The following is a 16,698-nucleotide window of genomic DNA, read 5'->3' as shown; positions in this document are numbered from 1 at the left end:
TCTCCCTACTCGCGTGCTACGGAAGCAGATGTTATCAGCTCCACCTATGCCTTTTAAGCCTAGAGATCTTTCCCGAAACCGAGGTGCAAAACGCCACCCTTCCCACCCCACCGAAGCCACCTGGGTTGGGGGCGGGGGGAGAAGCAGATCCAAGGAGCGTCCAGCCCCAGGCATCCTCCCCGTCCCCCCCAACCTGCCCCAGGGTCCCCCCCAGCTCATCCCCGCCACGAGTCGCCGAACCCCCCGGCGGAGGCAGCAGTGTGGGGGTGCCCCCCCCCTCTTCCCCGTAGCCTCCGTCCCCCGGCGGCACGATGTCAGCTCCCTCCACCCCCTCCTGTTTAACCTTCTCGAGCTGGCGCTAGGCTAAAGCAACGTGGCGTGCCCGCCGGTGTCGTCGTGGTCCACGCTGTTGAGAATGGCCGTCTGGTCTTCGGGGAGCTGCCGGTGGCAGAGGTCGTCCTTCAGCGCCGAGAGGCGGGCAAAGGGGTCCTGACGAGGGTGTCTCTTCTTCTTGCGGAGGCAGACAGCTTCGTCAGGCCACAGTACCTGAGAGCTGGGAAGCTGCTGAACCTGGGAGGCAGAGCCGTCTGCAGGGGGAGAGAAGGCAGATGGGGCCGCTTGGCGAGAGGGGAGAGCACTGCGCATCGGGGGAGATCGAATTAACGCTCAAAAATCAAATCCGAAACAGATCACTAGAGATGGGAGAGGCACGCAAGGGGTAACTCCCTTTGGAGCAGGGGAGGGACAGCCATCCCTTCGGGGGGACAAGTGGTGAGGGCAGCATCCCGCCACGGGCTTGGAGACCCCCCCGGTGCTGAGGCTGGCAGGGACGTGCCCGAGCTCTGCCCACGGTGGGACAGAGGGGATGCTCTTGGGGACCGCAGGGTCCTCACACTCACTGGGTTGTTTTCTGGATTTCGAGGAGCCCTTGGATGACTTTTTGGGCTTCTTTATCCGCTGGTATTTCAGTGCTTCGAGCCTCTCAGGTGCAGCAGCGTCCCCGGACGGAGATGGACGTTTTCTAGGAAGGAAAAGCAGACAGGCGCCATCAGCGGCTCTCAGCCACACTTGGGACTCTGGACGTCCCCAGTGAGGGATTGGTCGACCCCAGCCAGCTCTGCCATGGAAAAGGAAAAGGTGAGAAACCCAGGGCCGAGGGATCGGGGCCAGCCAGGCATGCCGGAGCGCGGGGTGGAGGAAGCGAGGCGCCCGCACGTGCTGCTCTGCGGGGTCCCCGCCGTCCCCCTGCGCCTCCTCCACATCGCCGAGCAGTGCCACCGGTCCCACCGGCCACGTCCAACGCCCACCCGGCAAGAGAGCCGCCGGCACCCCAGCTCACCTGCCTGCCATGCCAGCACCGCTAAACAAAAAAAGGACGGGGCAGATCCTATGTCCGATAAGGCATTTCTGGGAAGTGGTGGGAAACCCCTTGGGATGGAAAGAGAGGAAGAGACAGGCAGAAGCGGCACAGCAGCATCGACACGGGCACCATGAGCCACCTGGGGTGGACAACACTGGCACCACAAGCCAGGATCCTGCCCACCCTGCTCCCGCAGCCAAAAAAACCAGGGGCCACACGACAGACAGGGACACGAAGGGCACACGCCAACACAGCCGGGAGCAGTACCTCGTACCCAGGTCCCTGCTATAGGCGACAATAGAAACGCAACAGCACGGGAGCATCTACTCCGTTCACACCGAGCGGCTGGGAGCTGGGTTTTCCTGCCCTGTGGTACAGGACATTGAAATGAAAACACTGACAAGGTTCGATTGTGAGGGACAAGGAGGGGGTTTGCAAAGGGGTCTTTCCTGCAGGACAGCCAGCAGTTGTAAGCACTACTTTTCCAGCTTTAGCCCCTGAGTAACTCTTCTACAAGAATCAGCTCACGGTTAAGCAGTCTCCCCTTTGCAAAGGGATTTTTTTAGTTGGGGTTTTTTTTTTTTCTGTTTTCTTCACTGTACCTGTTTTTCCAATCCAAGGGCTGGAAAGCATGACTGCTGTAGGGAACAGAGGAAAACCTTTTCCTTAGGACAGCGGTCATCCAGCTCTCATCTATAACACATCACAGCATCCCCCCCTCTTGCTGCTTTCTCATTTCCTTCCCTCTCTCCATTTTACATTCACAACCCTCCAAGTTGCACCAACGCTTAATGCCACAGAAGGCTGAGGCTGCAGGTAACGACCTGGGATCAAGCCAAGTCGCCATCAAGCAACCTGCATACGAGGCATCCAGAGGCGACAGAAGAAGCACCCACAAAGCACCTTTCATTGCAATAAAGCCAACGCTCGAAGCCAGGCTCCAGAGAGGATGGATTTAAACCAGCACACCTCTAACAAGCCTGTCCTACCCTTCAAAGGAGGAGATGACGCTCTTCTGCTCTCACAACTTGGTCACCAAAGGTCAGCGACCCAACCTTTTCAAAACAGCCACGGAGGGAACAGCGCTCATGGCAGCTCCTGCATTTTCAGGCGTCTGTGACTGGGGCAGGGATCAGCCATGGGCTCCTCACAAGGCGCCAGGATGGGCAGGCAGAGGAGCCGCCTCGGCTGGCTGCAAGGAGGCAGCACCAGTGCATTCAGACCCCTGCTTTCACCCAAGAGCCGTGGATGAAGTCAGCCCGGTCTGTCAGTAAGCTGCAACCCACCGAGCACTGCAAAACCCCCGAGGGTGCTGACAGGAGCAGCAGTGAACGGGCGAGCACACGGGCACAGAGCCCCAGCATATCCACCGAGGGTCAGTTTGGAGCTTCTCCTCTCCCCTGGGTTTCAGGTGGAGCCTCACCGGCCCTGAAGACACCCCGCAGGCTTTCCCCTGCAAGTCCCCACATGTGCCACCGCTGCAGAGCGCGGCATGACAGCAACGCTCCACTCTGCGATCCCAAGCGGCTGCTGGAGCAGCGATACTTCAGCTGGAGTGGCACAGGCGAAGAGCTCCTGAGGGATTCTTCCCCTTGGGAAGCAGAAAGGGATGTTTTTGAAGACGTCTGTGATTGCGAAGCTTCTCAGTTCTGCTAGCAGCGTTGGAGAGCACCATGAAAAGCGCAATGTGAATTGATGAAGCAGCTGGGGCACAGCAGATGCAACAGAAGCCCAAACACTGGGTATAGAAAAGCCCCTTTTCCTGTTTCCCATCGCAACAGAGACATCAAGGCGCGGATGCTCCTGGAGAGGCTCTGTTCCAGCTCTCAGCAGAGCAGCACATCAGCTGAAGATGAAGCAACTCGTTAGACAAGCTGGTAGTCCTGCTGGCTGGATCCAAGCGAGAGCTTTCCCCGTAGGAAAGATGACATTTACACACCCATACGGTCGCAGTGCTTAAACGCCTTCTTTCCCAGTACAACCAGCCTCTCATGAGAAATGCTGCGAGCGGCGGCTCCCAGTTCTGTTGGGGCGCTGCCCACTGAGCTCCACCACCTCCACCACGCTGCACCCTGTGCACACAGCGGCTCAGAGAATGACCCCAGCGCCCCAGAGGGGCCAGCAGCATGGCACCTCCCTGCAGTCATTCCCACTTGAATGGTCAATAGCAGACTCTTCCCCATTTACATCCACCATTCTGTGATTTGTGCAACAGTTACATCCATGCAGGTGCTTGGCTAACGGTGACCTCAGCTGCTCCAGCCCCAGTCCATCTCCCACAGAGCTCACGTGTGCCAAGCCCTGGACATCAGCAAGCTCGGCGATCCTGCCACCGTCCTGCCCGTCGGCATCTGCCTTCCACCGCCTGTTTCCACCACCCAGATGACTTTGCTAATATTAAAGTTCAACTTGTAGAAGGCTCTTACTCTTTCCATATTTTTTTTTCTTCTAAGACGATGCTACTGTGGCATGTTGACAAAATTAGACAGATTTACACAAGGGATTATGAGGAAATTGCCTGAAGCTCATTTCCACGAGTTCTCCGTAATTGGACTTGTATTTATACACACATACATAAACAGCAAGCGCACTGAACCCATGTGTCACCATAAATACTGTCTGACCTCTGGCAAGGAAGAGATACAGAGGAGGATGAAACGATGCTACTCACCAGCCAAATTTTATCTGCTCTACCCACCCTTTATTTCTTCACAGGATTCCAATTCTTTCAAATTAATTTTCATTTTAAGCTCAGCCAAAAGCCTCTTCCTGCCCCCAGAGTTAGCATTTTGGGCAGCTGCCCGTACACGACAGAGAGCTTGAACACCAACAGACGAGAGGTTCAGGGAGGTGGGTGAACTTCTAGAGACTTCAGTGTAGAGCCAAGCAAAGGAGCTTCAAGAAGCGCACATGAATTCCTGACGCAAGCCTCCTGCAAGGTGCCACAAACACCCGGAGCAGTAGTTTTCCTCAAGTCTTCAAAAGGACAACCCTTCTGAACGAGCAAGGCTCTGAGCTGCGCAGAGAGAGGTGTACTGGAAAGGATGCAAGGGTACTGGGGGACCTCAGAGAGTCCCAGGATAGGAGGTAAGCAGGAGGGGAGAAGAGCTACGCAACCCAACAGGCATCTCAGCTGCTCTTCTTCAAACGTCTTTCCATGTACAAAGCAAAGATGTAAGGGAGAAGGCCCATGAGATCATCACTAACCTCTTCCCACCCAAAAGGGGGAATCCACATAAAGGAAAGGTCCAGGAGATTCAAGGGCACAATACACGTCTTTCACCTCGTGGAGGTCTCAACACACATTCCCTGCCTCCTCCCCTCCTTGGGTCAAGCCACACTGACATCCAGGAATAGTTTGGACATGTCAGAGCATCCACTTGGACCAGTCAGAGCATCCACTTGGACCAGTCAGAGCATCCACTTGGACCAGTCAGAGCATCCACTTGGACCAGTCAGAGCATCCACTTGGACCAGTGCCCCCCATGTCTCAGCCACCGTGCCCTTCAGCCCTTCATCTTCCTCAGATGAAGAGCTCAATTTGCCTACACGAGGCTCCATCCCAGGCTCAAGTCCTGTGTGGTCCCATGAGATGTCCTCCAAGTTGGAATTCCCCCTCCGCTCTGAGACAGCGCTGGCTGCTGCCTCCATCCCAGCATGCCATCGCGCATCGCTTGAGATCCTTCAGCGCGAGAGGTGCTAGAGAAACACAGCAGTGACGGCCCCTTGCCCCAGAGCTGCTGCTGCTGCCAAGGCACCGTAACGAGGGAGGCAGGGGCTGGTCACAGCAGAAGCACACCAGAGAAGGGGGTCCCTTCTACAGGTCTGCAGACACCACAACTCATCTACACAACGGACTTCACCATGCTGACGAGAGAGGAGCGGGGCGGAGAGAGGGCGAGGGAAAAGGGGCCGGACTGGAGAGGAAGAGGGGGATACAGTCACGGGGAAGGGGAGGGGGAAAGAGGAAGAGAAATGAAAACCAGGAGTAAGAAAATATATAAGTAAATCAAAGAGACTGAAAAGAAAAAAATAATAATAATTAAGAAAGAAAAGAAAAACGCACTCAGACAAGCGGACTCACAACTTCTCCAAGCGGGAGGAGGCATGAAACACATGCAGAGGATCAGCACATGGACAGTCTTTAAAGGGGAACCTGTTTTCTTTCAAGCGGGGAGCGAGGGGTGCTCCTCCTCCCGCACGCCTGGCGCCGACATCCCTTCGTCACCCAACGCTACGCCGCAGCCAAGCCCCCGACCTCCCGGCATCGGCAGCGCTGCCCCGGCAAGGGGGGGCCGGGGGGGCCGCGCAGGGCAGGCTGTGGTGCCGAGGGACGGGGGAGCTTGGTGCCTTGTCTGTGGTTTTTGGGTTTCCCTCTGCAGGGAGACGACAGCCTCCTCTTCCCAGTGAGGAAACGCATCGCTGCGCGCCGCATCCAAAGAGAAGGAGATGGGAAAACTGCTCGTGCCGACTCAGGAACGGCACTGGTTAAGCCTGCCCGTCGGTAAAAGCTCCCTGACCTTCAGCCAGCAAAAGCCGCCGTGCTGCAACCGCCACCGAGCCCCGCAAACTGCCTCTCCCTCTCCTCCTCTCAGTTTTTATTACTGCAGCACAGAAATCTGGCTGGCCTGGTATAAAATCCCTGTGCTCTGCACGCACTGACAATTTTATGACCCCGCATCATCAAGAAATTACTTGGCTGGGCTCTTTACAGGATTTCTCGCTTATTAAAGTGAGATTTATTCTTCTAGCTTCCCCTTTTTGGGGATGACGACTCTGGAGTCGCTTGGGCAACTCCCACCCCAAGCAGCATCTCTGAGTAGGGCGCACGGCTGCTCCTCAGCAAGCGTTCTGCTGGGCAACATGATCCTGCTCCTGAAGCCCCCATCAGCCCCCGACACCCAGCACCGGATCAGGAGCCAGCCAGGATCTGTGCAAGAGCCACACCGAACTCGGGTGTGAGCCTGGACTCGCCTCTGCTGTTCTAAAGCCACGTTCACTCGTGTCCCTGAACACTCCCGGAGCAGGGAAGCGCCACAGAAAAAGAATAAAGAGCCACATCCTCAGTGAGGCTTCCCTGTTTCTCCAGAAGTCCGGCACAGCCCAGACCTCCCCTAGGCTTGGTGCTAGCTTTGCTCCTCGTGGGACGCTTTGCTCCTCATGGGACATCCTGCCCTGGGATCAGCAGGGAAAACCAGAAGGTGATGGCCAAGCACCCAAGAGCTTTGGAGGCTGCAAGGCTTGAACCGGAGGGGTTTTGCCATGCCAAGAGGATGGCTCCTCCATGGAGCACGCATCCTGCACCTGCTCCCAGCACCGGGACCCAACACTCCTTCCTCACCTCTCCTGCTCTCCCCACCCCAGAACAACCCTCCAGGTCAGGTGGAGGAATTCGCTTTCTCCTGGAAATATCCACCTGGTTTCTCTAGGCATCCTATCCCTCTCTCGTGAGGCTCTTTTCCAGTCCAGCAAGGCTCCTCGGGCTGCTAGGAAAGCATCAGCCAGGACTTCGACTCTTCCCGTCCAAGGCAGCAAAGCTTCAGTTTTTGTAAGACCTGTCCTAAGGAAGCTTGGGCATGGCCAGGCCCTGGAACAGTCGCATCTGCAATCCCACCTCTCCCTTCATAACCAGCCTGGCTGACATTCCCTGGGGTTGGGAACGATTTATCCCGTTAGGCTTTAGCAGTTTTAGTGAGATTCTCTGCTTCTAAGGTCCAAAAACCATCTCCCGATTACCTCACCTCAGTTCTAGGGATGCCTATGGCTCCATCTAGGAAACCAGCCCCGTGAAGGCAGCTCAACAGGTATTTTCTTGAGAGACTCTTCCAAGATCTGCTTAGGGCTGTTTAATTACAGCTGGGTCAGAAGAAGTCTTAAAAGATTTCTCCAAGGAGTATTTCAGAGGTGGGGCGGCACGGTTTGCTATGACTACACTTGTGATGGGAATGATAAAACATCTCACTGGCAGCCTGGAACCGTAGTTACGCTGCTGCCATCCATGGCATCCCACCCTGAGAGACAGACTTCTCCTGTTTTCCGTGACTGAGGAGAGTTGGGAAAAAGAAAACAGATCCAGGTACTGATGGGAACAAAATTCTCCACGGCCTGGACTGCAATCGGGGACTGACTTTCAGAGCCCCACTCCAAGCTGGTTGCTCCAGATGTGGCTGTTCTACCTGGCTCCAGGAGGTGGCCATGAGCTCCTCCTGGTTCAGATCATCTGGGACAACCCCACCTCCACACATACCTCCCTAACACCACGCAAGCCCTGCCAGGGCCGAGGGTGCCACGTGTCACCGTCCCCCAGGGAAGGGTGGCCACGGGGAGACCGCAGCTTGGCTCATCCCAAATCCCAACGCGAAGGCACGGCTGCCACCACCGGGCTTCTCCAGCCCCACCGCCTCCCCGAAGGCGAGGGAGCAGCGGCGTGCTGCTGGGAGGGGAAACCCAAAAGCCACAGAGACTGTGCGTCCAGAGGTGTTTCCTAGTGTTTCCGGATTCCTTATTCCCCTTTAAAGGAAGAGATGGTATTGGAAAAGCCCCTTCCATGTCCCCTCTCATGCCCCGCTCCCGGCCACCCTCCACAGCACCCACACCATCCTTTCGGACATGGATCACCCTTACCTATTGAGCTGAGGAGAAGCTTGTCTCGACAACACTGCCCAGATAGCTGAGATTAATCAAAAACAAAGCAGTTATCAACACCCGCAAGGAGCCGAGCTCCGCAACACATCAGCACGTCAACAACTCCAAAGGAAAAAGGAGGGAAAGAAACCAAACCAAAACACAAACGAAACGAGGCTGGAGAAGAAAGGGGGAAAGAAACAGAAGAGAAAGGAAAAGAAGAAACGAAAACAATAATCAACAAAGCAAATGGAGACACTGCATAAAAGCACGGACAACAGTGCTGCTCTAACACAAATCTCTCCTGGAGCTGGGTCTCCTCGGGGTGCCCCAGCTAGGAGACATGGACCTACGTCTACGTGCTTAATTGCCTCGCTCCGTAGCTGTGTTTTCCAGAGGCACACACACGTCCTTTCAGGCTCATCCAGCTCCTCTCCCTCCCCATCCTCTCCCCTGAGCCCTCCTTCCTTCCCCCTGCGCACCCCAGCCGTGCCGTGCCGGAGGGGTTTTCTATGGCCATAACGCTTCCAGGTACCAGAGGGAGGGAGTGAAATGCGGAGGGCACTGCGGGGTGAAACGCTGCCTCCCCCCTCCCCGAAACACACGCCTCTTCTCCGTACGCCTCCGACCGCGCCGGCTCCGCAGGGCCGGGAGCCCTGGCCCCCCGACTCCTCTCTGCCGCAAGCCGGAGAGGGGGGGTTCGACCCCGCCAGACAACAAGCCGAAATGAAGCGAGACAAAAGGATGGGACGAAAGCACGGCTACGGGGTCTGAGGTGCTGTGAAAGACTGAGAGAAAGAGGAGAAATACAGAGAGAGAGAGAGAGAAGGAAAGAAAGAAAGAAAGAAAGGAAGAAAGAGGAAGAGAAAGAAAGAGAGACGCTTTTTGCCTGGAGCAACCCTGGTACCTGGAAAACCAGCCGCTACTGTCTAGTGCAGCCACATCCCTCTTTAGGGCAGGATCTGAGCGTGCCGGCAGCCTCCCGATCTCCGCTGGGGTTAGTTTATTTTTATTTTTCCTCCTCTCCTGACATGCTGCTGGTGTGGCTAAGTCCTTGATCTCTCCCTGCCCGCGTCCTGGGGCTGCAGCATCCCTTTTGCAGGTGGGGCGGTGACCATGATAGCTGTTTCTGTCATGCATTAAAGCTCTCTAGACTCCGCGGGAAGGAAGAGGAGGAAGACAGAGGCGCGGCGGCGGCGGCCCTAACGTTCGAAGAAAGCCAAGAGCCAGCAGCTAGAAGAGGAAACAACTGCCAGTGACACCAGGACACTTACCTACGCGAGCCGGGAGCCAGGCCTTTGCACGCCTGGTAGACGGCCCATAGCCCGAGTCACGGCGCTCTCAGGCTCCCAAGGGAGCAGCCGGGGAGGAGGCAAGCGTGCCACCGGCACCGGGATGATCGCCTGCCTAAAACCCAGCTCTCCAGGGCAGCGGCCATGCAACCCGCGCCCGCGGCACCAGCCTCTTCCTAGCAAAGCCCGCGGGATTCCGTCTCCAAAAGGGATGCTGCAGCGTGCCCAGAGAGACCCTAAGAGTTGGGATGGCGATGGCGGGGAGGGAGTCAGAGGGAGCAGGTGAGGCAGGGTGGGGGAAGCCGGGGAGGGGGCCGGGGGGGCACCATGGGGCTCACGCACTTACCCCGTGGCGGCTACCGTGGTGGATGTCGGCTCTGGTTGGAGAATCTCCTCGCCGGCCCTCCTTGGAGAAGGGATGTCTCCGAAAACATCCATGGTGTCCACGGGCAGGGAGGAGCCCTGGGAGCCGGAGAAGCCAGTGGCCAGGGAGGCGAAGGTGGCGGTAGGTCGGTAGCTGGGGCTGCCCCCCTGGCTGCTCGGCGCGGGGGATCCCGTCGACGGCGTGGACTTGCGGGAGAAGCTGACCGCCGCGGGGGGCTGCAGGGTGATCTCCGACACCTCCGCCTGCTGGATGATGCCCGGCCGGGGCCGGGCACGGGCGGTCAGCTCCGGGGAGCTGTTGCGGGAGCTGAGGGGGCTTTGGGTCAGAGGAGAAAGCCTCGAAGGTTGTAGCACCACCTGATGTAAACTGGGCTCAGCCCTCCTGACCTGCCGAGGGCTGGGCCGAGGTCGGGGTTGGGGCTCGTACCACCTGGTGTCCAGGCTGAATGTGCTTGTGCCGCTGGGGCCGACGGGCTCGGACGGTTCGTGGTAAGGCAACACGGGTATGCCCATACCTTGGCTGGTATGTCTTAGCTGCCCTTGACATCCCATGGGTTGCATAGGTTTGTCCTGCCACTTGGTGGTGGTGGGCACAGAGGGTTGGCCCCTGCCGGGTGACTTGCCGGTCCAGCTCTTTGGTGCCTCCAGGGGCAAGATGCCCGGGTAGGACGCGGGGACCACCTGGAGGGAGGTGGGGGGTGGCCCTCGAGGAAGGCAGCCGGTGGGCTGGGTGCCCTCGGCCGCCTCGCAGGGCTGGAGCTGGTGGGGGAACGGCGCGGGGGCCAGCTCCAGGCTGCCGAAGGGGAACTCGGCCCTGCCCCAGGGCTCGGGGGACCGGCCCCCCGTGGGGGTCTGGGCCAGGGGCAGCGTGCTGTTGGAGGCGTTCTCCCCGTTCTCCTCGGGGATGGTGGGGTGTCCAAAGGGCCCCTCGGGGGGCAGCGGTGGGGAGGACATGACTGAGCTCAGCGGGCTGACTTCTGGCATGTAGAAGGGCGGTGGGTCCACCTCCCCGGGGCTGCTGCTGCTGAGGTAACCGTAAAACTGGTGGTGGAAAGCCCGGGGGGCCGGCGGGCGGGCCTGGCCGGTGGCCTGCAGGGCGCCGGGACCCTCCAGCGCCCGGTGGAACCGGGGGCTGTATGCTGGTGGCTGAAGGTAGGACTCCTGGCTGGAGGAGAGAGGGGTGAGCTGGGCTTTCAGGGCGGTGACGGAGGTGGGGACGACGGGGTCGTCATTCTCCTCGTCCGACTGCCTGAACTCGGGGTACATGTCAGTCTCCTCCACGAAGGGGAAGCCCTCGATCCGCCGCGTCTTCAGGGAGGGCTCCATCTCCGCTGGGTCCATGACAAAGCGGCCATCCGGCCCGCGGCTGATGAGCTCGATGGGGGTGGTGGCCTCAGCTTCGGCCTCCGCCTTGGAGACGCTGTACTTCTTGCTGCTGATGGCTCGCTTGGTCTTCTTGTAAAGGGAGAGTTCCTTCTCCTTGGTGGGGCTCAGCATCCGCTTGGCCTGCGGGCCCTGGTCGTCAGAGGACTCCGAGGGTGGACGGAGCGTGCGGATGCTCTCAGGACTCACCTTGCCGGAAGACAACCTAGACCACAGGGGAGAAAAACCGAGAGAGTCACCCAGGGGAGGAAAGGAAATCTCGCCCAGAAGAACCACCGGCCGGATCCGGAAAACAAAGCACTACCAGCTCTCAAAAGAAGAACCACCGGGAGAAATTTGCGGAGGCTAACCAGGACAGCAGAGCCTTGCCCAGCCGTGGCACAGGCCAGAGGACCAGCAGCAGCGCACATCATCCCCACTCCTCGGAAGCGGAGCTTGGCACACTTGGCATCCCCCCCGGGGCAGGCAGCTCACGCCAACACCTTGGAACAAGTTCCACCAACGCCTCACAACAAGTGCCGCAGCCCCAGCAGGACAAAAGACAGATCCAGAGCTCACTTCCAACTCCTTCAAAAGGTTTCCTACATTCACCTGAGCTATCCAGACCCAGGAAAGCCCCCGAGAGGAGGGATGTCAGGCAAACGTCCCCTCCTGCAGAACTCCGCATCTCACTCGGAGACACTGACAGATCCATTCCAGACCAACTTTTTCCCCCATTCTCAACACTCAAGGCTGAGAGCCTCAAAAGGCAGACAGCATCGAAAAGTTCACTCATCCCTATCCAGAAAGCTCCGGACAGACAGCACTGAAAAGGAAAAAGTAGCAGATCCAACAGAGACAGCGCAGGCATGGTTATCTCAGTGCAATGGACGAACCGAAAAAAAAGCAAAGATTAAAGATCCACCAGCACTGGGACATCTTACAACAGTCGAGGAGCCAAAGCACGAGGCATCCGCACGTCAGACCCTCACGCTCACATCGGGAAGGTGCCCCGCTGTAGCAGCTACACATGGTTTTGATGGGCTCTGCAAGGAGCTGCGGCTACTCCAGCACCACGAGCCGCTACCTTTGGGCACATGTGGAAAGAGGCTTCAGCGGGGCACTCTCCGTGGGGAAAGAAAAGATACAGGTGTAAGATTCTCTGAATTTCCCCAAGAAAAGAGCCAGAGAACGACTCAAAAACTACACCGAGTTTGCACACAGGACTCCACAGGCAGCAGGCTAGCCCTTCTCCTAAGGAGCCCCTTCAAGCTGGGGGTGTAATTGATTTCCAACAGTCAACTCCAGCTTTGGTCAACGTTCACAGATCCAGCAGGGTCATCTCTTAGCTTACGGTCTGCTGTGTTTTTTTCCTGCTGCTTTCTGCTCCAAAGCCCATTGGCCTCTTGTGAACTGTTGTGTTCCCTCAGGTTCAGGGAACGCCCCAAACAACTCATCAGAAGCAACCAAACAAGGTCAGACTTTTCCATTTGAGTCTTGCAACAACTGTAAGGAAGGTGTCACCTTGAAGACCCACAGCTTGGTGCTGCATCTAAGACAGATACTTACGGGGACTCCAAACTCTTCCTGCAGTGGGTTATCGAGAGAGGAGGGTCTGGAAGAGAATAAAAAGGGGAAAGAAGAGAAAACGCTAAGGAGGCGCAACACGACAGAGACAAGACAAACAACATCAAGACCACAAAAGACACTCAACAAGAAGCCAAGGTTTCATTGCTCCAGTGCTTTAATGGTTGCTGACAACAAACAGCTCCCGTCACAGGGTCCTGGCCATCCTGCTGCCGCAGCCTCGCAGGCTGGAGGAGAAGGAGCCGATTCCCCTGCCCTCTCCGGCTCCCCGGCCGCCCTTCTCCCTACCGGCCGCTCCGGCACGGCGGCCGCAGTCCCAGCTTTCAGTGAGCAGAGCGGCAGGGTCTCCTTTGCGGGGCTCTTCTCTAGCCTAGGGCGGCCGTCGGGCACTGCCCGCCGCGGGCTGGGCGGAAAGCAGCTGGAGAGCCCAGCTCCGGGGGGACCTCGAGGAGACAAGCGGTCCCCCCCATCTCTGGCCCAGAGGACACCCCAGCCCTAAGCCCCCAGCTCTAGGAGTTATCACCACGCCAGAGCGCTCCCTCGGAAATCCCAGGCTAGTTTCTCTGTCGCCTCGTCACCCACCCTGCCTCTCCCGCTCCCGACCACGGGCGCTTTCAGGCACAGCCGAGGGATGAAGTCAGGGCTTCACCTGAGGACGCGCACGGACGGAAGAAGAGACAGACAGGGAAGAAGGTTACCACCACAACACAACCAGGGGAGAGAAACGAGGAGGAAGCGGGAGGGAGGAAGCAAGCACACGGGGGATGGGCTCACCTTTCTTGCGCTTGAGCTTGCGTTTGCGTTGCTTGTTGACGAAGCAGGCGGCGAGTGTGCTGAAGAGGATGGCGGCAGCCAGGAAGCAGATGGTGGCAACGATGCCAGCCAGCACTGGGCGGGCTAGACCCTCGTCCGTCAGGTCAGGCTGAGGGAATACGTCTGGTGGGGGAAAAGCCCAACAATTAGGTGTTACGAATATACTCCTGCCTGCTGCCACCCCCAGGGACCTACGACAGTGTGCAGGCCACTGGTACTAGGAACAATAATCGCTAAGTAAAGGGTCTGCCTTCAGCCCAGCCCACCTAGGGAGAGCAGTCAGCGCAGCTGCAGGCCACTGCCAAGGGATTTAGCGACCTCATACCACATAAACCTTTTGGCCTTCGCTGCTGGACACCCAGGGAAGAAGCTTCCAAGCCACAGGAATACACATTTATATCTACGTGCACATAACTGCACCAAACCTGCAGTTATCTCCTGGCCAAACAACCCCCTGCAGCAGCACAAGGTATTTTGCCCTGTTTGTCCACGCTTCCTTCCAGCTTTGCAATGAAAAGTGGGCTCCAGACCCTCACAACACGTAACCATGAGCCCATCTGAACCGCCAGCAGAATTCTGCTGCGGCCATTTGTAGATGCCAACCCTGCCCACCGCAGGGCTCCTGCCCTGCATCCGTACGCCGCATCAGCACCCATTCACCTGCCGGGATCCCCAGCCTTCAGCCTGCGAGGGCACAGCTGCCCGGGGGAGGGGCACGTGCCCTGTGGGTGCTGCCAAACCCCATCAGAAAAATGGTGCGAGAGGAGCAAGGGCCGGCAAGCAGGCAGGCAGGCAGGCAGGCAGGCAAGCAGGCAGGCAGGCAGGCAGGCAAGCAGGCAGGCAAGCAGGCAGGCAAGCAGGCAGGCAAGCAGGCAGGCTCTCAGCACCGTGCTGGCACCACGTGGGGGCAGAGAGAGACCGCTGCATTCCTGCGCACAGCAGCGCTGGGTGGCTCCTCAGCTCTTCCACGAGAGCATCAACGAGAGCATCAACGCAAGGTTCCCCGCATCCCCATCTCCTCCTGCCACCCTCACCTTCCCCATCGCAATCACCTACCCTCCCCTGTCCCTTCCCCAAGGAGCATCCCTCCAAGCACCCAGGGTGCAGGGTACTGCAGCGTGTTGCAGTCTCCTGTTGCAAAGCTTTTTTTTTTTCCTCCTTAGACTCTGCACTGCAGTGCTACGTTTCCCTCTCTGCACCTTTCATTCCCATTTCCAGGCTGCGCAGTGCCTGGTCCGAGCTTTGCTCTCCGGGCACCCTGCAGAGCCAAGATCCGCTGCCACTCTGCACCAGCAGACACCCGACAAAACTGCGCTCGGCAGGAAGGACTAAATAGGGCGGTTTTTCCTCGCCGGCTCCAAGTGCTGCTGGTCTGTTTGCATCGGGAGGCAGCACAGGGTTAGCAACGTGCCCAGGACACTGATCACAACTGCGCACCCATCAGCCCAGACCACAATCCGAGCGCTTCGGGCAAAAGCACAAAACCAGCCACCACTGTCATAAGCAAGCACTGATGCATGACTCCAGCACCAGCTCAAGCACCTGCAGAAGCAGAGATGCTCCCACAGCTGGGAGTAGAAGGAGCCACCCCTTACCTGTACTGGACACGCCAGCAACGTTGCTGGGTTCGCTGATGAGATCCTGCATGACTGCCAGGACCCGGAACTCATACCAGGTGTCCTGAAACACCAAGCACACCGGTCAGGACCCTCACTGCAGCCCAGCATCCTGAAGACCCCAGCACGGGGACTGAGCCACCCCAAAAGCTTCCCCAGGGCTGCAGCAGATGCTGCAACACCAGAGGTATGGCATGGGCAGGCCCTGCTTACCTGGGACAAGTCCTTGGCAAAAAACTCGCTCTCAGTCCCCAGGATGCCATCGTCCAAGATCTCCCACCTCTCCGCGACGCGGAACTCCATGATGTAGCGGTCGATGGGGAAGCTGTGGTTAGCGGGAGGAAGCCACGACAAGAGGACGCCTTGCTGTGTCCGGTTGGCTGTTAGGCACCTCGGTGGGGTAACCAACACCAGAGGCTCTGGAGTTGTTACAGGGAATGCTGGAGACAAAGCAGATGGGACAGGGACACCTTTGAGACGCAGCAGGGGGGAGTGCAGAGGACGCTCTCCCCACGTGTGCCCCATCAGCGGCAGATGGACCACCGCAGCGACGGCGGATCCCACCTTCCAGGAGTTTACAGGACATCTCGGGCACGTGCTTTCTTATCTCAGAGATATGAAAGTGGCCTTCCAAAAAGCAGGGGACTAACGATGGCGTGGCTCCAGGAAAAGGGGCACAGCATTACAAAACCTCCTGCTTCCTCCCACCTCCGCCTGAGACAGCTCCCAGGCAGGCACCAGCGCAAGGCCCTTTGTGATAGCTCCCACTCGGAGCTGCACGCAACTGATTTTGTGCTCTATTAATACCTCCTGACCCCAGCTGAACTTAAGGAAGATCTGAAAGGTGACTGGTACAGTACAGCTCTCCCACGCTGCCTCTGAGGACAAGCTTTCAGGAGCTTCATGCATCCAGCAAAGTCTACGCACTTCATCCAGGACCCTCCACAAACTACCTCCAGAAACTACTGCTGCTGATCACCATCCCTGTCCCCAGCAGACAGGGCACACGGACCAAGGCAAAGGGCCATCCTCTCCCCAGACCTCCTGAATCCCTTCCCACTCCTCCTCTCGTGCCCGTGGAGGACCCACCTAGAGTGTTCACAGTGACCACCTCACTGAAGGAGCTGGTACCCAGCTTGTTTTGAGCCAAGACACTGAACTGGTATGCAGTCTCTGGTTCCAAGGTATCCACCAGTAGCCAACTGGAACCAGCTGGCACAGGGAGAGACAGCCAGTCGTGGGGGCCAAACTGGGCTCTCTTCATCCTGCCAAGAGAGAAGGGAGTGCCCTCAGGGAAGGTGCTTTTGACAGGGAGGACAAAGAGGCAGCATTAACTTCTCAAGTGAAAATGGAGCTTTCCTGAGCAATGGTTTGGTTTGAGAGCAGCGATGTGTATGGACGTGGGGCAGCCACTCGCCACCCAAGAGCTGACTCGGGGATGGCGCACACGAGGACTGCCAGGCACGGGGCAACATCCCGTTGTGCCGCACCAGCATCCCGCGGCTCATACCGACACTGCCACCAGCCCTCTCCCTCCGCCGTGCACCACCGGCACCGTCCGAGCAGGGTCAGGGATGAAAGCAGTGCCAACAGCCCCACTCTGAGGTTATCTCCGACAAATTTCTATGGGCAAAATTGGAAGCTGGTGCGTTTTTACTCT

At 58.0% G+C, this 16,698-nt stretch overlaps 1 protein-coding gene across 6 annotated transcripts in view; it reads right to left on the bottom strand.

The window, feature by feature from the left end:
• Positions 1-236: 236 nt before the first annotated feature.
• Positions 237-16,698, bottom strand: part of IGSF9B (immunoglobulin superfamily member 9B) — a 39,725-nt gene continuing 23,263 nt past the window's right edge. For 3 of the 6 annotated variants that reach the window (XM_037410010.1, XM_037410012.1, XM_037410015.1), the window contains 8 exons: positions 16,128-16,303; positions 15,252-15,478; positions 15,018-15,102; positions 13,384-13,545; positions 12,592-12,637; positions 9,623-11,248; positions 900-1,021; positions 237-587 (listed from right to left, as the gene is read on the bottom strand). In XM_037410010.1, the coding sequence (XP_037265907.1) occupies positions 364-587; positions 900-1,021; positions 9,623-11,248; positions 12,592-12,637; positions 13,384-13,545; positions 15,018-15,102; positions 15,252-15,478; positions 16,128-16,303 (2,668 nt within the window). In that variant the 3' untranslated portion in view covers positions 237-363. The other 3 variants (XR_005107822.1, XM_037410014.1, XM_037410013.1) reach the window with 3 other exon arrangements.

Source organism: Falco rusticolus, chromosome 16 (genome assembly GCF_015220075.1).
Source record: "Falco rusticolus isolate bFalRus1 chromosome 16, bFalRus1.pri, whole genome shotgun sequence".
NCBI lineage: Eukaryota > Metazoa > Chordata > Aves > Falconiformes > Falconidae > Falco > Falco rusticolus.
This window is presented reverse-complemented; position numbering and strand designations above follow the sequence as displayed.